The 25,573-nt window shown below is 40.2% G+C and overlaps 1 protein-coding gene across 2 annotated transcripts in view; it reads right to left on the minus strand.

Moving 5' to 3' along the window:
* The window catches only part of olfm1b (olfactomedin 1b), a 36,918-nt gene extending 21,792 nt beyond the window's left edge, over positions 1 to 15,126 (minus strand). Inside the window, exons 1-4 of one of the 2 annotated variants that reach the window (XM_061733791.1) lie at positions 14,637 to 15,126; positions 6,443 to 6,592; positions 5,604 to 5,759; positions 1,951 to 2,170 (exon numbers count right to left, since the gene is read on the minus strand). In XM_061733791.1, coding sequence (XP_061589775.1) covers positions 1,951 to 2,170; positions 5,604 to 5,759; positions 6,443 to 6,592; positions 14,637 to 14,702 — 592 coding nt within the window. In that variant the 5' untranslated portion in view covers positions 14,703 to 15,126. Of the gene's footprint in view, positions 1 to 1,950; positions 2,171 to 5,603; positions 5,760 to 6,442; positions 6,593 to 8,409; positions 8,951 to 14,636 lie in introns of those variants that run through there. The other variant, XM_061733790.1, reaches the window with a different exon arrangement.
* Between the last annotated feature and the right edge of the window lie 10,447 nt (positions 15,127 to 25,573).

The raw sequence follows: 25,573 nt of genomic DNA on the forward strand, positions 1-25,573 counted from the left end.
TCATTGATATCCCACGAGGTGAGATTTTGCATGGAGCCCCAGACCGAGGGAGATTGACCGTCATCTTGAACTTCTTCCATTTTCTAATAATTGTGCCAACAGTTGTTGCCTTCTCTCCAAGCTGCTTGCCTATTGTCCTGTAGCCCATCCCAGCCTTGTGCAGGTCTACAATTTTATCGTTAATGTCCGTACACAGCTCTCTGGTCTTGGCCATTGTGGAGAGGTTGGAGTTTGTTTGATTGAGTGTTTGGACAGGTGTCTTTTATACAGGTAACGAGTTCAAACAGGTGCAGTTAGTCTTACTGGTTGACATGTGATCAAATACTTATGTCATGCAATAAAATGCAAATTAATTACTTAAAAATCATACAATATGATTTTCTGGATTTTTTTTTTAGATTCCATCACTCACATTTGAAGAGTACCTATGATAAAAATTACAGACTTCTACATGCTTTGCAAGTGGAAAAACCTGCAAAATCGGCAGTGTATCAAATACGTGTTCTCCCCACTGTATGTCTTCATTTTGAAGATTAAAGAATATATTATATACTGACAACTTGCCCCTGTGTCGCTTCAATTTCTCAATTTGGGATGAATGAGTTCTAGCTATTTATAAATAACTACATGAATATTTAAAAAAAAAAATGGCTGAGAAGGACAGCTATGGTGATGCTGATGCATACATGATCTGACGTTAAAGATAATGAAAGAAAGTCAGCACACCCATGATTGTGCACTACTATGATACATAACATCAAAGTACCACCAAATGCATGGTTTCCTGTTCTTTGTAGCAAAAATAATTTTGATTTAAATAACCTAATCAATCCAACATATATCAAATATTTTCAATTTAAACTGGAAAAATGAATATGTTGATTAAGAACTGTAGTTTGTATCAAATCATCTACTAATGGAAGGAGAATACATTACTGGTTGCTGCAGAGTTTGTGGGCTGCGGCAACACATTATTAGATTTAAAAAGCATGATCGTTCTTATTTTTAAATATAATATGGGCTTGTCATATTGTTAAATGTACAAGCAGACCATTGCAGCATGCTTTGGTTTGACCTGGAACGGTCCAGGGGTGAAGCTGAGCTCAGTAGCAGGCAGCAGCCACCTTTGCACTTTGGCCCACAGCCAAAGATCTCTACTTTGCCTGACTGGAGGATGGCCTGCTGGAAGCCAGCTCCTCCACCTGAGCCACCCTCCAGGCTCCTTCCAGAGTGACTAATCAAACCAACATTTTACCCAAGGAAACCCTGTAAACATGTCATTGAGCTTGTGGGAAATTTGAGGAAAAGTTAAATCTCTTTTTAAATACAAGATTAGAGTACATGTACTGCTTCCAGTTTGTCCTCTTCATGTTCAGAATGGAGAGCTTTTTGTGTACATAAAAAGGTTTTTATCAAGGCCTCAAATTCACACAAAAGGAAACTCAGTAGAAGAAGCAGTTGCTCTTAAACTTCCTGAGTTTCTTTTTCCACAACCTGCTTATATTGTTATGTAAAAATTAGCAATTGTGTTTTGTTTCCATTCAGAAAGAATGCTCTGAAGTTCTTCTTGCACCTTTTTTTGCAATTTTTCCCACATTTTTACTTTGACAAAGTAAATCAGTTACAAAGTCAATGAGAAGGCCAGATGGTGGAAAAATGTGTGTATATAATATATGTATAAATATACATATACATATATATGTATATATATATATATATATATATATATATATATATATATATATATATATATATATATATATATATATATATACCTTTTTTTTTTTAAATTAATGTGTGTCTTTGTGCATCAGAGCCACTGACGATGTTCCTTTGATAATCTGCATCATGTGAATATGCCTGTTTCTGTCCAGTCATGACATACTGCTTCAGTGTATCTGCATGCACATGTTTGAGGGAAAGTGTGTGTCAACAACTTTCTGTGCCTACCTAATTTTTGCATGCATGCTCGGAGTCTCTCCTCAAGATTTGACACTCTGTTGTGGAGCTCCTCGTAGTCATAGGCCCCCATCTCCTCCTGTAGTTCGCTTAGAACTGACGTCAGATTCTGGACCTCCTCCTTAAACTGCAATACCAATTTGGCATCGGCTTTGTACTCCTCCAACACTGGTATCAACGGTCTAAGCTCCTCCATTTTCGCTTTAATGGCCTGAAAGGATTAGAATAAGCTCGGTTGAGTGTCATGCTGCAAAGGGAGACCCGCTGTCCATAAGGAAAAAGAAAGGAAAAATAAAAAACAACCTGCCTTAGCCTGACTACTCTAGCTCTATCCTGACTTTTCACCGTTTGTGTCTGTGTTCAGTGTTTGCGTGTTAACAGCGGTGTGATTTTTTTCATTCATTTATTTTTAATGTGTAAGTGTGTGTCTGAGCAAACAAACCCGGAGAATATTCCCCACCAGCCGGACGAGCAGAGCAGGAGGCTCCGTCCGGGCAGAGCAGCCGTTAAAAAGCAAGCCCTCGGAACACTGACAACAATTGGGAAAGCTCTTTATTGGTCATCATCGTTTAAAATGCAACATCGTATTAAGGGTTACATGCTTTTACATGTCACATACAACAAACTGTCTCGAATTTAACGTCTATAATTTTACGTAGAGATTTGTTTAGTAACCAAATATGCATAGACAGAAGCCAAAGGAAAATAAAATAAATAACAGCAATTAATAATAATAATAATTATAATAATAATAGTATTATTGGACTGTATTTACGATTGGAAAAAGCTTTTAGATGGAAAACTTTGACAGCAGAAGCATGCAGGAAGAGATAAGTGGTGGGTCGGTTTGGGAGAAGGGTGGGAATTCTTAGTCTTAATGGTGCTAAGGGTAAATAAACTGTTTGACACCCAAATACTCTCAATACTGTGGCCCAGCTCAGGTGAAATCTGGAAATGACCTGCCTCTTCTTCTCTGTGGCTCTCTTTACATGTCTTAAAGTTAGCCCTGCAAGCAAGAAAATGACAAACTGTTGACAGGGGCTCCATCTTGCTAACCTAGCTAACAGACACATAAAGGCACAAACACTTAGCACACTGAACTTGTCACAGTAAATTGAACACATGCGGTGGACATGAAGTATTTGTTTATGCACAGATGACAAGATCACAAATGAAAAAATGGTTCACTGTTAATAAGCTTCTTTTGATTCAGTGCTTAAAGCAGCGCCATGGGAATTTTTCACCCTTGTGCGATGTACGAATACGGTGTTGTTCTGAAACTTGTGATTTATTTGTCGGTTTTGGCGAACTGTGCAGCTTTTATTAATCCAAGCTCTTTAATGTGGTTAAAACTCCTGAGACTCACTAGTCATGGGTGCGCCATGGTCCAGTTACGCTGCACTTTTACTCCGTCTACAGCGCAACGTCAGGTCCCACCAGGAGCGTTTTTTGCATTTTCAAGCAACGCCTTCTCAGTTACATTCATAAGATCGTAGATTTACCCAACGGCTTTGCGATTATGTGACAATTATGCCAAAATTCAGCTAATTTAAAGACATAATTCTTACCATTTCTAGTCCTTTCATTTGAAAATGTTCCGATACCAATTTTTTCTTTTCAATACGAATTTTGATACCTGGGCTTTGGGTATTGGGAGCTTTGAGAACTGTTCTGATACCATTGTTATTTTTCTTATTTATCTCTGCTGAGAATTGCATATGCTCAATAATGTTAAGCCAAAGCACAGACCATCTCACTTCTGCATTGTAGCTCATGCAGGACTAAGACTCGTTGCAGTTCCTTGACTGGCCACTCCGAGTCTCCATTAACTCACATATTAAAATGTCCAACTTTAGAGCAGAAATAAACATATTTACATACTGGTTCAAAAAACTGTTTTGGTCTCAATCGTTTGATTTCACAGCCATAACAACTTTGAGGGGGGGTGATTTTTTTTTATGCCAGGAGAATTCATATCAAGCAATACATTTCTTTCTAATATGACTGATTGGCAGCCAGCTCAGCCAATTGCTAGCAGTTGTCGCTTCCTCATCTGTATTCATCATGCTACCATGCTTCATGAAGCAGCCACCCGTTTGTATTAACCTAGCGTCGGCTAACCGCAGCGGTCATATTTGAGTTCACTGTCGAGTAGACATGTTAAACGCTACATCCAGCTTTTATTTTGGCTATGTGGGTCTTTTCCCCCGAAATATGATAATTTTATGTCTCTAGTACGATAATCCTACATTTCCCACCTAACAACACTGCTGCTGCTTCATGTTACTCAAAACATGAACTTCCAAGTCTGTAAAAAATAACTTCTTGGTTTTGAGGCAATAAAAGAAAATTTGAATTCTGTTTGAAGTAATGACATGGTATCAGACCATAGACGTAAATACTCACCGATAGAATATGTTTGGCAATATCTGCAAGTATTTCCAATGGTGTTATTGGTAACAAAAGAAATCTACTTTAATTAATCATACGTGTCTACGCTTCACGCAACACTTCTATCCCTGGTGGGAACAAAAAATATTCCTTTTTTTTTTTTTGCTGTTATATTGGTAGCAGGTTTGGCTGGTAAATAAATCCACATTTACCGCTATCAGTCAGTGGGGCTCAAATTGTGAGTTACGACAGTACTGGACCATACCTTAACTGTAGGGAGCAAAATAACAGTTCTTCCACAGTGCTGCTTTAAACTCCAGTTTAAACACATTTGCGTGTGGCATGAATAAAATACTATATAAATGTAGATTTTTTGTGAATTTTTCATGTCAAAATTCTATATGTCAAGTTAAATTACTTCTAAAGTTGCCAAAACTTATTAAAATCGTTTTTATATTTTTTTTTACTCTTATTTGTGCAAACAAAGATCCACTGACATCAAATGGTACTTTTGACTTTTTTGCATGTTTCATCAAATGTAATGATTCATTCGAGCCATAATGATCATGTTATCATTTCTTCTTAGCTAACGACTATTTTAAGTGCACTTGTAGTTAAATTAAAAGATTTATGTTTTTGAAGAAGATTATAAAAATTGTTGCGCTAGAATAAAAGGTGCATCCTATTAGCCTTAAGTCCCGACTGCAATCATTCAAAAATTCTGCATAATCGGAGTTGGAATAATCTTGCAATAATGATAATAATAATTATAATAATCTTGCATAAAAATTGTTGGATGGATGATGAAAGTCCCTTTTCATTATTTTTTTGCTCAGTGCACCAATACAACTAATTAAAGAAAAACATCTTTAAATACCTCATCGAACCTGCTGCGGTTAGTATATTAGTTATGTTCAATCTGCCTTTTACAAATAAAATCTCATTTTAATTATAAGAAAAAAAATACTCCCTCTAAATAAAGGTGCTTCGTCTTAACATGATTGTCCACTATAAAATAATCATTAAGCTAACACATTAGATCATTGATTGTAAATTAAAACATCATCATTGTGACCGCTGCCTTTATGTAACCCTCTATTTCACTTCTTTAATAATGCATGACTCATGGATGCCTTGATGTGAAATATGATGTTCAAAGCAGTTGCGGAAGGGGTTGGGCTGTTAGCGATGAGCTACAAAGCAGCGGTGAGGGAATGAAGCTTGGATCAATGGCAGAAGAATTGACTCCTCACCTTATATTGCTTGGCAATGTTCTGCTTGTGGTTCTCCTCCACCTGCCTGAACTTGGTCTCCAGACCTCGAAGCTGGACCTCCATCTTCTCTACGTACTGCAGGTCCCTCTGGGTACGCTGGTCTAGCACCTGGATGGACTGGGTCATGTTCTGGACCTGGGATGCCATTAGTATACATTAGTCTGTATAATTCAACAGCTCTAGTTGTTCTATGTGGTATAATTAAAGTGTCAGCTGTAGAAAAAAAGAAACATGCTGCAGGCTTTTAATATGTTGCTTTGACTTGGCCTTCATCTCGAAATGAATCAGGAACGTGGATACCAGGCCAGCTCGTCAGGGTCCTCAGACACATGGAGCAAGTGAAGTGTTAAGACTCCACACAGCCTTTTATTCATCTTGTTATTCAGGACAGATCAGTCTGTGTCTGCATGCTCTGACCCTGGTGTGAATCAACTAATCTGCATTATTTTGGATTATATTTGTAGTTCTGCATAAACGTGCTCCATTCGTGTGAGTGCGTTAATCTCAGCTCCCCGTCTGGGTATTGAGCTGGGTTGCATCATATATATAACATGTTGCTCTGGGTGTACGCAGTGCAACAGAAACCTAGACAGCGTACAGCTACCTCCCATGATGCATTAGGTTTCCAGGGAGCTCATTAGAGCATGTGTTCTATTCTTACCCAACGGGCAGAGAGGTGATTGGGTGACCAAACACCAGATGAAGCTGCTACGTCTATGCAGTGTATTATGTACCAAACTGGTGAAAATCCAAATCGAAGCCAACCTGAGTATTTGTGTGACTGTGATTGCTGTGCAGCTCAGTTAACCCATAATTACCTTCTCCAGCAGCTGCCTCAGTTGTTTGGTGCGTGCATCCCGTGAGCACATGGACTGCTGGGGCGCCACCACAGTGCAGACACACCTCCCCTCGCTATCCTGGGCGGAACTGTACACCTGCCACGACTCCTCTGGGTTTGCTGGCAACACCTGAATACAACAGAGTGGACAAAAAGAGGAGAAAAAAAATACCAGCTAAGCTTGGTTTTGTGTTTTTAAAATAAAAAAGGACTACATTTTCCCTTTGAGACAGCTGTCCTGTATAAATGATGGCCAGGACATCACAGACCATCAAGCTCCACCTTTTTGCCCTCAAATACTTTAAATATTAAAGTCACAGAAGGACAAAGTTAACCAATCAAAACCAGTGAAGCTATTCGGTTCTTCAGTGGGATATGGGATGTAGTATTAGGTCAAAATATATTGTTGGTTTTCTTTATTCCATGAGAGGGAATCTCTCAATTCACAAATCAGTTGATGGAGATATGAACAGTGGTGGACAGTAACTGAGTAAATTTACTTGAGTACTGTACTTAAGTACATATCCAGAGGATTTGTACTTTACTTGAGTATTAGATTTCTTTGGTACTTATTACTCTTACTTGAATACATTTCCAAGACAAAGTAAATTTCTAGGAAGGCTGAAAAGTACTCGTTACTTTCAGGTCTGCTCTTTTTTCTTCTTCCCTAAAATCCTATTGGACACGAGCTGTTTTTGTCAAAGGAGGAGACCTATCACAGTGCACGCTCTCCACTGGGATGTACGTAAAGCGGAAATACGTCAAGCCTCCTCAAAACGATACCGCCAAAGTAGCCTGCGTTTGTCAAGACAGAGCCGCAACAATGGCTATGCCTGCTTTTTTTTTTTAAAGCAGTGGTCTTTGAGGGGGATCCAGACTTAGTTGGATGGTGCAGGTTCATTTGGTTTCAGTTCATGATTGTTAATAAACTCTGCATCATCTGCTGTCCTCTTATGATCCCATTTAATTGATTTGTTTTTGGTGTTTCTGCAGGTTTTATATAACATTGTGGTTCTAAAAGCAGCAAATCAGTGCAGCTGGTTTCAAAGGGTTAATTCTCAGAAACAAGAGTTAAAAGATCCTTAAATTAATTTAGAAAAAATATAGTAATTTACTGATGTGGAAAATAAGAAATTTACTCTTACTCTTACTTTTACTTAAAGTAAATTTAAAAGCATTTACTTTTGGATACTTAAGTACCTTTAAAAGCAAGTATTTTTCTACTCTTACTCGAGTAGTATTTTGACTGAGCTACTTTTACTTAAATTTTGACCAGTAGTATTTGTACTCTTACTCAAGTACTGGGGTCGAGTACTCTGTCCACCTCTGGATATGAATGAGGTGGGTGACTTTAATTGAGCGTCATGACAGTATCAGTGCCAAAAAAAAATCCTGGACGAACCTGCTGATTGCTTCAATCAATGGCAAGGAGTGACTTCACATCATCCATCTGTGCTGATTAAATAAAATGCCTTTTATGTGCGCAGTAATCTTCACAAAATCATTACACGTTTGATATTTTTTGCCCCCTTTTTATTTTTCCAGAGCGCAGCACAGTGGGTTGGCACGGAAACGCCTCGTCTTTGAGCGCGTTCCTCACCCGCACGCTGTTTGTGGAGCTAAGGGCGAACAGGAGGGAACATGAGAGCGCGTCCACCTGTCGGTGCCCCTAATTTAGTGCTTCCAATCAATATTTATCTAAGTGGATATCAGAGGGAAAATAACCAACTTTTCGTCTGGGGCAGGCGACGCAGTCGGTGCTGGCAACATCAATCCCAAAAATGAGGAATCTTAAGACGCACCTCCGAGTCTTTTACCCTTGCACACCCTTGCATGGCAGACCCTCAACTCTAAATTATGCATTACGCTGTTTGGTTGCAACGGCGGAAACTCCTGCAGATAGAGTCATAAAAGGCCAACTATCCGTAGGAAATGGGTGAAACTTACTCCTGTGCTCCGGTCTGGGTACCCTCCCTGCGCCGCCGTGAGCCTGGTGGTATTGAGCCCCACCAGGGAGGGGAGGGTCTGCGACATCCAGTTGGTGATCATCGCCATGGTGCTCAGCACGACCCCGATCTTCAGCAAAGGTACCGACATCTTCTGCTCTTCTCGGACTTGATTTAATCCTTCTCCATTATTCTACACACTCCGCAGAGAAATGAGGGGCTGCGGTGCCCAGAGCATCTTGACGTTTGGACCGGGACTCCGGCTCGGCTCGCCTGTTCTTGGGCATCTCCGAGGAGGGGAAGCGCTTGCGGCTCGGACGCGACGGAGGAGACCCGAAACGAGAAGGATCGGGACGGAATGGGAATGACAGCGCTGGGTCCAGTTGAAGGGGACCGGACAATCCTTGTCCTCTTCGTTTTTCTCGTTGTCTCTGCTGCCTCTCTGGTACCTACTGTACTATCCGCTCCACGCCCGACGGTCCGCCTCCTGCTCCGGTGCGCTCTGTGATGAAGTGCCGCCGACTTCACACACGCAGGCTCCTCCAAATGGATGTGTAGAGGAGGAGGAGGAGGAGGAGGAGGAGGAGGAGGAGGAGGAGGAGGAGGAGGAGGAGGAGGAGGAGGAGGACTAGGATGAGGAGGAGGGGGGAGGAGGTACTACGGATAGTATGTGCAGAGCCAGACGCGATGATGTCAGCCGGGTTGTTCGTTCATTCTAATGGCCTAGCTTTACATTGATCCTCCGCTGGCCGACTGTGACCCCTGAGGGAGCGGCTGAGGTCAGCCGACAATGATGAACAGGGATTATTATTAAATGTGAATTCTCTCTCAGTTGCCTTATGTCATTGATGCGTCGGAATGTGCAGGCTAAAAGCTTGCAGTTTTAACCAAAACAACTCTTGTAATGCATAGCTACAGAGTCCAAATGTCAACACAAAGTAATGCTTGCAAAGACGGGCGGATGACAGCTCCTGGGTTTACGTTGTGATTGATTTTGTACTCCTCAAGCAGTCATAAAGAATGAGTTTATCATTTGCGTGACGCTGGCGCCATCTGGTAGCAGATTTTGGCATTGCAGGATAAAATATGCTTTACGTTCTAAAATGTATATTAATTTAATTAAAAAACATAATGTAATTAATGTAAATATGTTATTTAAATAAAAAAATATAATTGTGTAAAGTCCTGTTGTTTATCAAAGTCTTAAATGATTGCCAATTCATTTAAGATATAAACTGAAAAGGCCAATAAAAATAAGTAATCAGCAAATTATTGGGCATTTTTTTCATAATTTACATAGTCTTTCAAAGTCTACATCAACCAATAGCTGTTGATCTCTTGGTAAAACAGACACAAAATAAGTCCACTCAATATTCAAAACAAAATTAATTAATAATTAAGCGTACATTTAACTCTTTTAAAGAGATTTTTCCATACAGATGCTTGCAATTATATGAATTTAAATATTTAGATTTAAGAGATCCAGGTTCCTGATTTAAAGAAGAAAAAAGACTATGGGTTTCCTGGACTTCTGTACTTGATTTATGTTGAGCAGTTTCTCTTTGTGCTACCAAAAGAGCTCTGACCACTCAGTGCAACTGGACAAAGAACATCTTGGGGAGTCCACGAGGTTCCTGTTATGGGATGTTAGCAATGGATTTTTTTGGCCCTTTGGGTTATTTGGTGGAGTCTCTGTGGCTTGGGATTGCTTCCCACATATCCCATTAGGTCCCGTAAGATTGCTTGTGGAGGTTGTGGAGTTTGGAGACCAACTGCTGACCTGCCGGGGGAAGCAGCTTTTGTGGGGAACTGATGTTGTCATGTTGGCATGTTGGCGGTGTGTGATTGGTCAGGAAAAATCGTTAGGTGGATGGGGAGTGCCAAAGAAAACTCGTAGATGCCAGGATGCAACTTTTCTCATGGAAACATTGCAGAGTAACAAAATGTTATTCTCTCTACCTGTTCGTGGTCGTAATGTGGCTGTTCAATATTTTAAATACGTAAACAATCATGTGGTGCAAAATCAGAAAAATATGCAACATTAGTATTCATGATATTCTACTTGTTCTGAAAAATCACCACTTCACCGTGCGTATTTCTTCTCCTCAAACATTTTGATACAGAAGCCATAAATATTTCCTGCCCGACTTTTAGTTTTATACTTTTATCTCCTCATTAAATATGACCTGTCTTTACTTTATTGTGTATTTTGTACAATATTGTTGCATAATGTTATTCATTTTTGTTATCTGAATAAATATAACAAAACGAAAACATGACGGTACCTTTTGTTCTGGAAATGTGTTTTTTATATTGTTGTTTTATGGTTATTGAGACTGAAACTGTTACAGCTGTATTTTCAGAGGTCGTTATTGTTGTGTACCTTCGTGCAACACATCTTCGGAGTGCCTCTACCAGCACACAAGCTGGATATCTAGTAGCTACGTGCTTAGCTACATATGTACACAGTAGGGCTGGGCGATATATCGAGATTTTAATATATATCGATATATTTTCAAACACGATATGGTACTAGACAATATCGTTTATATCGATTTAAATTTTTTTTTTTTTTAACATTTTTTTTTTAATGATTTTGATATAGCTTATTTTGTGACAAATTGACTTGAATGTTTTATTTGAGATTTGCACAAATGTTTTGTTATTTGCACAACTGTCAACCTCAGTGGAAAAGTCTGCCTGTTACTGTCTACATTGTTTTAATTGCACAGTGTATTTTAATTTAATTGTTATGCAGGAAAGGGATATTTGTTTTATTTTATTCAAGAAGCATTTTTATTCTACAGTATATATGCAGGCAGTTTATTTTTATTTCATTTGTTTTATACATGTTGATATTGTGCAGACCTCTGTTAACAAAGGTACCTGTGTGACATTTGGCACGAGGCTTTGTATTAAAACTGACTGTTTTTTTAAGGGTTTGCCTCAGAAAAAAATGAAGCTAACAGAGATGCTATGCTATAATGCTTTGGGGGAAACCCCAATTAAGGCACAGAAAAAATACCGAGATATATATCGAGTATCGCCATTTAGCTAGAAAATATCGAGATATGACTTTTGGTCCATATCGCCCAGCCCTAGTACACAGCTAGATACTGTAGCTACATAGCTAGTTGAATACTGATGAGCAAACTAAATATGTTTATCCACAAGATAAACTGCTTTGCCGAACGTTAATAATGCACAAAGAGCCTGTATTTAATTTGCCTTTAACCAGGTCATTGCTGTCAATTGATACTGTAGGTCAGCGCTGGGGCCGACGGGAGCGGTAGTAGTGTGAGCTCCAGAGACTGTCAGCGTTTACAGTTTTCTGTGTGTGAGTTGCTGCAAACTACACCTCCGATTCCTCTCTTTCTTGTTTATTTCCCTCCAGCATTTATCATTCCAATCCCCCAACATTTACAGAGATCTCGGCATGACGCAGTCCTCCCAGGTAACAACAGACGCCAGCTAACAGATACAACCGGCTGCCTGATGTGGGGTTGTATGATGGAGCACAGATTAATAGACATGCCTGTTATGGACGTGTAATAGACATCTGATTCCAAGTTAATCAATCATCTGCACCACCCCCTTTCATTTAAAGTGCTCAGGATTTTATCACGGGGGATGCAACAGCTGCACTGATCAGAGGATGATTCATCCAATCAATTAGGCAATCATTTAAGAATCGTACTGTAGCATTTACTACTCAAGGACTACGTGACATTTTATGTTTAAGAGATGTTAAAAACCCTCCGGCAATAGGATCAGCTGCATAATCAGTTATGACTGTATGACTGTACCACATACGATACTATCATTTCTAACGCACGGCTACATTATTTTCACTTTAACACACGTTTTGAATTTAGGCAGAGTGAAAGGTTTCAACTCAACGAATAAACAAGCACCTCTTGCAATATACCCGAACAGTGACCTGCAAACATTCAGACTAAACGTAAAAGCTTAATTTAAGCAGCCATTCTGTTTGTGCTCCGCAGCGCTACTTAGCAGGTTTCACACTTCGCGTGCCCATGTACCGTTGGGTTCAGTTACCAGTGTTTTAAGTGTTCACAATGTGCTGCAAAAACCACATTCCAGCCAGCAAGAGCTCTGCAAAATGCATTGTACCTCCACCTACTCTTCTCCTGCTCGCCAGCCATACTGAATAATAAATAGCTTCAACCCCTGCTGCCAATTACACCACGCATGTTGGCATTCACTTGAACGCCATCTCGGTTTCTCGTATAAAAAACAGAATGGTAGATTATTTAACTAGCTGTGTGCTTCAAAAACCTCCGTTGGTGCATAATTTTCAGTGGCGGAATTGATGGGGAAGTCGCTGAAAAGTCCTCATTTTAATATAGGCCTAGAAGGCTTCACAGGCGTAGGTATCGTCTTCTTTATTTTATGGGATTATTGTGGGATGGATATCGGATCGTGGGGTTCTAAAACCATCTGCCTTGTCAGGTGTTAGTGACACAGCTCAGGATGTGGGCCTGCAGCCATGGGGGGAGCCACTCCAGCAGCTCTTGCTGCTTACTATTCTTCTCTGTGTGAACTTGGTGTTAACGCCAAATCCTTCAGCGACAGGGAGCGGTAGTGAATGAAAGGAGAGAAGGTGCCGCTAATTAAACATCTCGCTGCTCCTGCAGCCACATGTTAAGAAAAGAGCTGCCCTACATGCTGTCGGGGGCTGTGTGAGACTTTTGAAGTGAGGTGGTTAATGTGGCCATTAAGAAGGCATCATTGTTTGGCATCAAAGGTTGATGCCGTTCTGCTTGGATGGCATTTTCGAAAGAGTAATCCTGCAGTAAAAGGCTCCCTGTCTGTATCTAGATGCACCTCTCCCTTTTTTAATATACCTGGTTTCAGTCAGAGATGAACTGCGGAGATGCCTGGGTTCCTATAGAGAAATGTACTGTGAGTTTCAAGTAGCAGAGGCAAGTAAAAATAGAGCCTGTCAGTGAAACTTGTCTCTGTTTTCTCCAAAGGCAACAAACAGACAATGCTGTGGACTAATATTGACTTACCTTCAAGCAACATGACACATGACACGCACTCTCAGGCCATCAGAGGAAGTCTGTCACAGGTATGCGGACTTGGACTGAACCTCTCAAAACTCTGAAAGTGAAACAAGCTTCTCTCGCCATCAGTGTCTGAAGCTGTTGTCTGCAGCATATCCACTTCAAATTAGAGGCAGCCTCCCGAGCTATACAACCCATCACTAATAATTGTGTGTTTGGATGGAGCTATGATCAAAATGCAAATCAAGCACCACATGATTTTACTCTCTGGATTAAAAAAAAAATGCAATTACTGGCATATTTCTGTCAAAGCACTGTTCTGCCAGCCTGCTGGTTATCAAGGCCAGCAGGCTTTGCAGCAAACTAGTTCATACCAATTATATTGAGTTTGTCACTCATGTTTTGCCAATGGGAACAACATTTATTGACACTCCCTTGTTGCATATTTGATTTTTCTTTCTCCAATTACCAACCAGAATTATAGTCTCACAAGAGGCAAGCCTGTGAAATATGACTTTATGGCAGTGGTGGCAGGGCCTGGCAGTAAATAAATACCACCTTTTTCAAGCTCTCCCCACCAGGACAGCGTTGTGTTTATGATATGATGTACATGTCAGGCTTATTAACAGGCAATATTGTGTACCACTCCAGAGCTGAGTGGCTTGTTGGACTAATTGTTCTCTTCCCATACATCCACCAGCAAGTCACACTCTGGTCACTGACACTGGGCATGCTCAAAACACCTCCTGTGAGACGATGCATTTGATTATGGAGCCCTGATTCACAGTAAAGAGCAGCAGAGAGCAGAATAAAACCAGGAGAGTGCTGCCATTGATAAATGGGACCATGCTGCCATTGATAAATGGGACCATTTACTAATGAGGATATTGACGGATTGTGTCTTCGTCCCCCCTTCATCTGGTCCATTTGTAAAGCCCGGAGGTGGTGAAAAAAAGCTCTTCTGGATCTATCCGCGCACGTCAAGCACAATGTATTCACATCATGTAATCCCACCAGTTAATCTGTTTAAACGGGGTAGATAGCCAATTCACCGGGGCTCTCTCCCCTGTTTTTTTATTTAATTCTATTTTTTATTCTTTTAGATGAGGCATCTTTGAACGCATCTTTGGCTATAATGAAACCGCGGGGCTCCGCTTTAAAACAAGAGCTGGGAAAATGGCGTTAAAAAAGAACCTACTTGGGTGAGTTCTGTGGCCATGAAGATGAGGAGAATCAGAGTCAGGAGCTTGCTCGCAGGCTGCATCTCTCGCCTCCAGTGTGTGCGGACCAGCGGTCTCACATGCAGATCGAGTCCCGGTGCGTCCCCCGCTCACGGCGGTCCTTTCCTCTCGGCTCTTTCTGCAGCTGAGAGTCGCTCCAATCTTTCTCTCCTCTTTTTTTTTTCTTCAAACTGTTGCGATTGTTGTTTTTATCTCTCAGCAGCCTGGCAGCAGACAACGGCAAATCTGTTTCATGGACTCGTCCCTGTGCATATTCATTTCATCTCTGGAGCCTCTCTGTTTTCGGCGCCTCTCCACCCTCGGTCGCGGCTGCACTTATTTGGAGCTGCAGAGGACTGGCGTGGACATTGGGCTAAAGGCGTGCGAACAGTTTCGTGGACACGGTTATAAGCTTACATTCAGATATTGGCAAAAGTTTACCTCCCCGCCTCAAGCTGCCGTATAGGCTCTCGATGATTTGAAAAAAAAAAAAAAAAAAAGAGACGGAGAGACGGCGCTGTCCCTGGTGCTGAAAGCGGAAGTTGCTTGAGAGAGGGAGATTCAAATGTGATGGTATAGAGGAGAAAGAAGACAATTATCAAAGAATTTACATTGCAAAAAAGAGCAGTAAGGATAATAAATCATGCTGGGTATCTCGATCACACCAATCCTCTATTTTTTAAATTAGAGACTTTGAAATTTGTGGACCTAGTGAAAATTAGAACAGCAATAATAATGTTCAAAGCAAGAAATAATACACTGCCTGAAAACATTCAAAATATGTTTCAAGCTAAAGAAGGACAATATATTCTAAGAGGAAAATTAAATTTTAAACAACCATGTGTACGCACTACTCTTAAAACCATGTGCATATCAGTCTGTGGGGTAACTTTGTGGAATGGTCTGGATGATGAAATCAAACATAGCACTAACTCTATACAGTTTAAAAACACATACAAGAAAGCAATTCTTGACAAGTATAAAAATGGGGACCTCTAAAGAAAGTAATTTACTTTACATATGTATTTCACTGATTATTATTTTGTTCATTGTGGATGGATTATATACAATACAAATATAACTGCCGACATTCAAGGCTGTTCGTGGATCATTGTAGAGGTGACTGGGAGATTGGACTCTTGAATTTAGGATATTGTAGGAGACCGGTTCAATTATGATTATAATTACTGATATTGCTAATTGGTTGTTTGTGTTGTATTTATTTTTTTGTTATTTTGTCTTTTTCCTTTCTTTTCTTTTCTTTTCTTTTCTTTTCTTTCTTTTCTTTTCTTTTAATTTTATTTAATTTTTATAGGTTATATATGATATGATATTGTGAGGAAGGGACAGGACTAAATAAGCGTTCTGCTTCCTCCTGTTCCCTCTCGAACACATTGTTTTGCTGTGTGTTTTATTTTTGAATGAGACTGTTAAATTGTTTTGCTTTTTTTTAAATATTTTGATGCTTTTTATTTGATTGGGTTTTGTTGTGTTCGAGACAAAGCCAATAAAATAAATTAAAAAAAAACAGCTACCAGATAATCTTTAGCAGAAATGTATCAATGTTTTCTCATCAACACTTACAATACAGACAAATCACTTGTTACTGAGATGTCTGCTTATAAATACTTAGCAATAATGGTGGACACAGAATTTAATTGGAGTCTTCATATTGACTGTCTGCCCGGAGACTGAGGTTTTTTTGGATATGACTTTGCCAAAATATGGTACATCCCAGCCAACATTTGCATGTGGAGCCCATCTCACATTATGGGCAAAAAGAGAGAGAAAAAAAGAAAAGAAGTGCATTATGAAATATATATTGTTAGATTCTTAGAGTACTCATAAGGCTTTTTTATGATACTATCTGGCAATGGTGGTGTTGCGACACAGAGCCTCTCTGTCATTTTTTATAATGACCTGCAATGTTTGTGAAATGGACAACATTATGGTCCATCTACATCCATTAGTTGAGTCTATTGTTACCGCTGCTTCCAAACAACTGCTGCTGAAACTGAAACACTAACTGATAAAAGTTTAAGAAACAGGCTTTATGGGGAAAAAAAAACTATTGTCAATGTCACATCAATGAGTCCAAACACGAAAGCAAATTAAACTAAAATGTTAATATTACTGCACATTTGATATGTTCTTCATTCCAAATAAAGGATGATTTGATTTATATATAGATTTAATTCCCCTATTTTTAGAGTTCCTTTTATATCCAGCTCAAAGTTTCAGAAAGTATCAGTTGTTAGTTCCTCCCTTGTGCATTAAGCTGTGCCATCTATTTTCCACTTTGGCAAAGTGTTCAATGAATCCACTGTAACTGAACTGTTGAACAAAGTGTTTCCTTCCCAATAAGACTGCACAATGGTGAAGCCATCTTGCCCCTTATGTACCTCAACCATGTGTGTAGTCTGCTTAGCACATTGATTGAATGTTGGAAGCAGCAGCTGTTAATGGAGCCTGTCAGACAGAATGACTTGTATCAAGGTTGGAAACATGACTTTGTCTAGTGAGTTGAATACATATTGCATGTCTTTTATGGGAATGCTTTAGTTTTTGCAGGTGAAGTAGTTCTTGGCCACTAAGATATCTTCAGATTTTAGATCAACGTTGTAATGATCTGCCAGACTGTACGAAGAAAACTGTCTGATCCACAGGACATGACATGACAGGCCTGAACCCCCCAACATCAAACTTTACTGTGTGAGTGACTTCAAAACTGTACCGTTTGTACAAACCCAGCATCGGCTAAACATAATGGTCATTTTATTTCCGCCGTTGAGTCAACATGTTAAACGGTACATCCCACCATAAACCGTCAGACGTTTACAGTAGCACCACAGATATTTTGGCAGGGTTCGGCTAAAGGAGATGGCAGCAAAGCTAGCCTTGGTTGACATACGGTGTGCATGTTTCTGCCGGCTTCCGAAGCAACATGGCTGCGCTCTGCAAGAAAAACAGGTTTTATTACCGGTTTTCAAAAACCACATGACTTAAAGCTTCATTCATTGTTTTATACAGTGTTCAGTGGCAGGTGGTGTGCTTAAATGTAGCGGCTGCACATAACCCCTGATGAAGTCAAAGTATTTGAGTGGTGCCTAATTGCTCAAATGTGAAATCTTCCAGAATGATGTTATTCTATAAACGTTTCTGTCATTATTGCTTATTTTTTGCTATGTGTTCAGGCTTTATTAAATTGTTTTCTTAAAAAAATCAAGTTAGTGACGATACTGGGAATCATTTATTTTAGATTTGTGTGTGTCAAAATGTTCAAACTTCAGTAAATATCAGATTTAAAATTTAACAGTATTTTAGAAAACCTGACTACTTTTCTGGAAGTAGGGTTGGTTTTTAAACTATGAGAAGCAGAAAACCCAAAAAAACGACTTGAGCGTTTCGACGCATCTTCACCCTGAGATCAGCTTTAAGACTCATTACAGTTCATGAGTCTGCCGATGTGATCCAATAAGATCATTTGAGACATTTTTGCTGATAGAATTTCCCATCAGACAGACTGTGGATGATTGAGTTCTCCTTGATCCTCATGTAGACGCTGTTACATCAGTTACGTCAGGGTCACATGTTAGCAACCTTCATTGTGTCATCAGCCAAGTCCCTTTGTAGCCAAGTGTCATTAAGACCAAGAGTTTCATCATCCAGAGTAAATGAAGCAGTCTGGGGGTGTGTTAAGGCCTGGAAGTTTCCATTTCATGCTTATTGGGGATTCTTTTTTTTTAATCTTTGTTGAAGAACTAGTGCTCTTGTGTGGATGTGAAGTTAGCACTATTCACACTCTTACTCTGTGTGGACTGTCTAGCACCTATCTCACTGTGAGCAGCTACAAAGGATTCTTAATTGGGTGATTATGCGGTTCCAGAGCTGCTCTGCTGCCTGACTCTGAGCCACTTTCTCCACCAACAGCAGTGGACGGTAGCAATTAATCCTCTTTTGGCATCACTGAAATTGTAAATCATCTTGTAAATGGCATCAGAGCTTGATCAAAGCACAACTCTTCTCTTTTGAGCTTTATGAGCAATGTTGACTGGTTTGGACCTTTGAAAGTGGTGGAGATGATGAAAAAATAAAGATGTCTGTATTTGGGAGCATGTACTGTATGTTGGTGTCTGAAGTGACTACTACTTCAGAATCGACATGGTGCAGCTCTGTCCTTTTGTTTTGGAGGGTTTACAGGGAACCATTCAGTTTTACAGGGTTCTGTGACATCACAGACCCAGGTGACAGTATAGTTTTCCATCTTGTCCAACTCTACTGGACTTCACATCATGCTGCATTTCCTGTACCCCAAAAGAGGGGAGCACAAAGCTTTAACACTAATCTCCAAAAGGTATATACGCTGTAGTAGAACGGTTCAGAGTGGTGTCGAGTGGCTGGAGTCAGCCACTCTACTCAAAATCATCTGCTATGAACAGAGCTGTAAAGACATGGTTGAAATGGAGACAAAAAACAATTACTTTAATTAGGCTTCAGGAAAATTGTTTCATCCCTACATCGTACAGACATGCAGTGGAGATCTCTGCAACCCACCATTCACAGTGGTCCTACAGAGGGTGTAATAGTCTCTGTCCACCGTACACTTTCACAAAGCATTTTGGTGTTCTCCAATGTAAAGCTGGTCCTCTCCTCCACTTTGGAGTCCACTGTCAGCAATGAGTGCATAATGGTCAGAGTCACTGACCGTTATATTTCAGTTGGGGCTCGATAACACAGTGCTAAATAAATGTTTGTAGCCATCCTCGTGCCACTGTTACACCTTCACAATGGCAATGAGATGTCATTCAGCTTTTGTGAAAAGATTGAAACACTCCTTTGTCAGAGAAGCAACAGATTCCTATTTGAGCTCCACCATTCTGATTTTCAAAAGATCTAGTCAGATTGTAGCATGCCTCTTTGCAGCATCCATTTGGTTTTCAGTGAGATTTTTACACTAAACACACAAAAAGAAACAATTCTACTCATGCATGAAGGAATGGATATATTTTATGAGCTACTAGTGGTGCTAGTTGCAGAGTTCTAGCTCATTCAGAGGAGATTTGATGACAGGAAATGCATTCTGTAAGGAATAAAAGTGCATTATTCCAAACATAAAGAGGAACATGCATTGGTTGGCAGGAACCTTTCCCTGCATGGCGCTGCACAGCCCCCTCACTGGACAGCAGGTGACACATTTCACTGGCACGATGGCCAGTTTTTACATTTGTTTCCCTCCTATTTTACAGATTGTTGTTATTTTATGTTGTTTTTATTCTAAATCAAATCATGGCAACACGAAGTTTGATCATTTTGCATGATTGCATTAAATTGTGTCCTCATCACTTTAGGCGCTAATAGAAAGAGGATCATGATGAGGGCAGCGAGGAGCAAGTGATGCACGGAAAAACAATCAGAGTTACTGAATGCTGGCAACGGAAATACGAGATGATAGAGCACCAGTGTGATTTGGAGAGAATTCGATGAAAGAGCTGTTCAAACACATCAGAGTTGAACGGGGATGTTGATTTAATGGGGCTGCTTGTATTGATATTTCTCCTCTAGATTAATTTCCTGTCCATTGAGCTGAGAATGCAAATCATTGAATTGTCTCGTTTGCATGCAGATATATTTCAAATGTCTTCATCACAAGTAGATTAGAAGTAGGAAGATGGTCAGGATGGGGAGGCGTTGCCAGCATCAATCTTTTTTTTTGCATGAGATTGTATTCCATGCATGGATGGATGGATGGATGGATGGATGGATGGATGGATGGATGGATGGATGGATGGATGGATGGATGGATGGATGGATGGATGGATGGATGGATGGATGGATGGATGGATGGATGGATGAGGGGATGGATGGACGGATGGATGGATGGATGGATGGATGGATGGATGGGTGAGGGGATGGATGGATGAGGGGATAGATGGATGGTGATAATTATTTTTGCCCCTTCTTGCTCCAACCAATTAGTTGCATAAAAGTTACAAAGAAAATCAGGAGCAAAAGGACTGGCAGAGTCCAGGTCTGACTCAGAACCAATCCAACTTCCTATTGGCAATGCAAACCAAACTCTGTTTATGTGGAGAAGGAAAGGCCCGTACTCACGGATTCGGTATTCCATACTCTGATCTTGTCTTGCGCCCCTACAAATACCTTACCAGGGAGGAGAAGAGGGATTCTCCTTTAACAGGGACACAACCTCCTCCACAAAAAAGGGACACCACTATGAGACAGTTTTCACTGCAAGCTGAGTTGGCAGAGAAGGGGAAAGATGAGAAAGCCCAATGCTTTTTATTTGTATCATTCAGGTTATATTCCTCTTCAATTTTTTTTGGGGGGGGAATGTGTGAAAGTGAGAGGGGGCAAGTGGCAGAGAGAAAAACAGCTAGGTTTTACTACATTTTATATCTTTCTTCCACGAGGCAAGCTGCCATCACTGCCCCCTTTAATCACTCCCCCCCCCCATGTTCTCCACTCCACAGACTCGACACCACAGTGAATCCACTGAAGAAAGGTTCATTCCATTATGTCATGGTAACGCTTGTTTCATTTAGTGTTGTGGGAACCGAGTAGTGATGGGTCCATGACCTTGATCGGCTCTGTGCAAACAGGGAGGGCTTTGTGCAAGTATGATTGAACCGTCTCCTGTGTGTTCAACTTGAGTCAGTATTAATACATTGGATTATCACTCTATCAGAATTCATCCTTCAGACCTTGGGAGGATAAAACAAAGAGTTGCATGACTGATGTACAGAGGATGACAAAGAAGGGGGTGGAGGAAAGGAAATGAAAGAATGTCAAAAGAGCGTAGGACAATGTAAGATTGAACGGAGATTAATATGTCTGTTCATCCATCCATCCGTCCATCAAGTAACGCTGCTGGACAGTTATATCCAGACAAAAGATGTCTGATATATATCACCTTTTTAAAAAGGTCACATCTGAATGAATTCAGCACCTCTAAAATGCAATGAATTGGAACTTACTGCTTTTCACACAATTGGCACAAATGGCACGACATCAGCTGAGTGAATGCAAATATCCAAGGCCAGTCCACAAAGACAAACTCTTACATAACAGCTCCAATGGGAAAATAAGTAGTTTTTTTTTCTGATGAATAATTCTTTATGTATATCCATCCTTACATGTTGATGATTGGAAGCAAAAAAAAAAAAAGATTCAGATTCAGTTGTATGATGTAAAATGCAGTTTTAGGACTGAAATGATCTACAGCCCCTCTGCTGCAATACATTACACCTGACGACTGCTCGGCATGATTGTGTAAATGCTGAGTGCACTAGACTGTCTTCAGCATCAGTTGCACACAGTGGGTAGGCACTTTTTCTTCATGATGGCCTCCGACTGCAGGATTATAGTGTCACCACTCAAGCTGCTGGAGCTCCATGAGAGGTTTCATCCATGTCTGGAAGATGTCAAAACACATGACAGGGCTCCACCGATTACTACATCCAAAAATCATTACAGGTCTTCAGGAAGGTTAGAAATAAGACAAGATTAATTTGATTTTTAACATGTGTTCTCCTTGGCTATAGAGCAGATTCCCGTCAAGCACTTATGTACACAGCGGTGACTGTTTCTACGACGATTTAGTACGACAACTGTCCAGACAATCAGACTGTAGAAGTAACACTAAACAAACCCACTGTGGTGTCACTCATGGGTTTCTGACGACTCAGATGAGTTAATAAGCCAATTCACAGCTAATTTACCATGTTTTTTGGCCGGCCGGCACTGTGACAGTCTTGGGTCCTGTCAGTCTGAAAGAGTGCAGGCCAGTTGTGACTCACATAGGGGACTTACAGTGGCCTATTGGCAAAATCTAAATATCCTATATGATATTATCCAGATGGCTGTCTACCAGCTGAAGCTTAGATGGGTAGTGCAGCAGGACAATGGCTCCAAGCGCTGAAGTAAATCAGCCACAGAATGGCCTCAGAAAAAGGAAATCTGTCTTTCGGAGCGGCCCAGTCAGACTTTAAGCATTAAACCCATAGAGATGACATGAAATGACCTCAAAAAAGCTGTTCACACCAAACATCTTAGTAGTATGTTTGAGCTCATAAAGTTCAGTAAAGAGGGATGGTCAAAAACTCATAGTGGTCTGATCCAGATTTACCAAAAGCACTTGCCAATAGAGGCTTAGCCAAAATACTTTTACACCAGAACTGTGAACGTTCAAAGGGTGTGTTCAGTAAATATACAATAAATCATAACTGACTGTTATTTGCTTAAGCACATTGCATTTGTGACTTAGGTGAAGAATATCTCACCATTTATGCATATCAATGCAGAAACAAGAGGTTCACTTACTTTTTCTTGCCACAAGAACTGGGTATGAAGCTTACTGTAGATTTTAAAATGGACTAATACCCCTCTTGCTTATGAACCCATCTTTTACATTGGCATGTCAGAACATGAAGGAGCTTAATGCAAGTCGATCATTTCTGTGGGTGGTACAGGCTGATGTGACTGTTCTTCAACCCACTCGGTTTGCCGCGGTAAGCACAGGGAACTCTCCACCTGGGGCGGAAAAGCCCACAGGCCCACCCTCAAGCCCGGCCCTTGACTCATTGATTTCACTAATGCAGACGTTTATAGCAACAATGCAAAAAATTTTAAACTGACAAACACTATTATGTATGCTATTATGCAGACATCTTCTATATGTACACTTATTCAAAATTATGCATATACCGTGCATCAGTCTCTATGCAGTTTCTGTTTAATGTTTGGAGGAGGATGAGATGATGGTGATGACGGAGGAGGACGAGAAGCTCATATCCATTATTGGCAAGCACACAAACTACATTCCTATTAAAATGTTTTTGCAGCAAAAACATGTGAATTGACTGCATTTCCTTCATCATGTTTGCTGTTTGCTACTTTCGCAAATACAAGCAAGTACAAGTAAAAAATTAAATTCATCAGGCTCTTCCCTCTTCAGGGTGACCACAGCAGATCATTCTGTACTGTATATTGATTCAGGATATTTTTTTTTTTACCTCAGGTGCCCTTCCTGTCAAAATCCTCTCCATTTGTTTGTGGCTTTGGACTTGCACTATGATAACACCGACCCTTGACTCATAAGCAGGAGGGGAGTCAAATCTATCCACTATAGCTTCAGTGCATCCTTCCAAGAATAAAGGCGTTGGATCTCCAGAACCTTTTGATTTCATCCAGTTGATTTCTGTCTCTGCAACTGCATCTAACCATAATCATTCTTACTCCAAAAAAGATGTAAACATCCGTGATGAATCGCTGCAAGACAGGGACCTTTTTTGGCCACATCTGAGAGGTTTCTGTGGGGTCATTATCCACAATTTCACTGAGGAACAGTAGTTTAACACTGGGGTCAGTAATTACATCATAGAGGGGATAAGACTTCATAGGTAAACTCAGATGGTCTCTCAGCTCAAAGGGGATTTAATTGCAAGGTCAGACATACAGTAGTCTGACACATACAGTCATCTTATGCAGAACCACAGCGTTGTGATGAAGTCATATCCATTTTTTTAGTCATGTGTTAGGAGTTGAGCTTCACTCCTTATTACTGAGATGTCAAGTCCTGCAAATGGTAGTCCTGAACGATCGAAGAGTCCTCATTCATTTAGATAATGATGCTCATAGTCTGTACAAGAAGAACTGCACAAATCAACTGTGATGTAATCTATAGATTTTCAAAAAGCTGGATTTGAAGCCTCTTTTTCCTCATACTACTGTACACTGACCCATGTTGCAAATGCGCAGAACAATCAGGCTTGTGAAGCTGACTGGAACATGACCACCTAATGTCAATCAAACTCCTTTGTTTTAGCTTGGGTGACTTAGCCTGTGCTAACTTGAGATGCTAACTAATATTACATCACAGTCATCCCCGTCAGATAGGGTTGCCACCCGTCCCGTAAAATACGGAATTGTCCTTTATTTGAGAAAAAAATGTTGCGTCCCGTATTGAACTAATACGGGACGCGATTTGTCCCGTATTTTCATTAACTTTTACACCATATTCTAGTTGAATTATTGAAATAAATTAACTTTTACACCATATTCTAGTTGAATTATTGAAATAAATTAACTTTTACACCATATTCTAGTTGAATTATTGAAATAAATTAACTTTTACACCATATTCTAGTTAAATTATTGAAATAAATTAACTTTTACACCATATTCTAGTTGAATTATTGAAATAAATTAACTTTTACACCATATTCTTCACCTGTAGCAATATTATACACCTGGGCTGATGTGGACATACGTAGCATAGGAGGCTATTTCAGTTGCTATATGGTTGTCTGTCTCTATAGTCATGAAAGTTCAATGCTATTAAAGCACTTTAAACTTTAAATCAAAGCGTTTTGTTTTTCATATAAAATAAACACATTTTTATTCAGTTTAGAAGTTTTAGGGCTTTTGTTTTTGGCTCCTGCGCTGCTGAAATCAGGGCGTCCCTTATTTCTATTTCTGAAAGGTGGCACCCCTACCGTCAGAACATCCTCACATCAAGTGCCGCTACTGAAACGAGGACTAGCAGAGCTCCCCTGGGACATATGGTCGCTCAGCCTGGCGCTCGCGGGTGTCATTCGCAGGTCACTCCCAGTCGGGCGAGCCCATCGGCATCACGGCCTGGGATACTGCGGCTGCAAGCAGACTTCTGAAATAATGCATGAGCTACTATGAATGTAACTGTTTTTGGTAGAACGTGTGATTTGTACATTCAGAGGACTATATATATATTTTTTTTAATTGCAATAAAAAACATTTTATGTGCACATAAAAACATTTTGCCACTCCTGTGATATTGACGAGTTTCCGATTCTATTTCCAAAATTTCAAATGTAATGGAAATGCGCCCATCGTCAGATATAATTACGTGTTGAGAAGGTTC

This window comes from Cololabis saira, chromosome 11 (genome assembly GCF_033807715.1).
Source record: "Cololabis saira isolate AMF1-May2022 chromosome 11, fColSai1.1, whole genome shotgun sequence".
Lineage (NCBI taxonomy): Eukaryota > Metazoa > Chordata > Actinopteri > Beloniformes > Belonidae > Cololabis > Cololabis saira.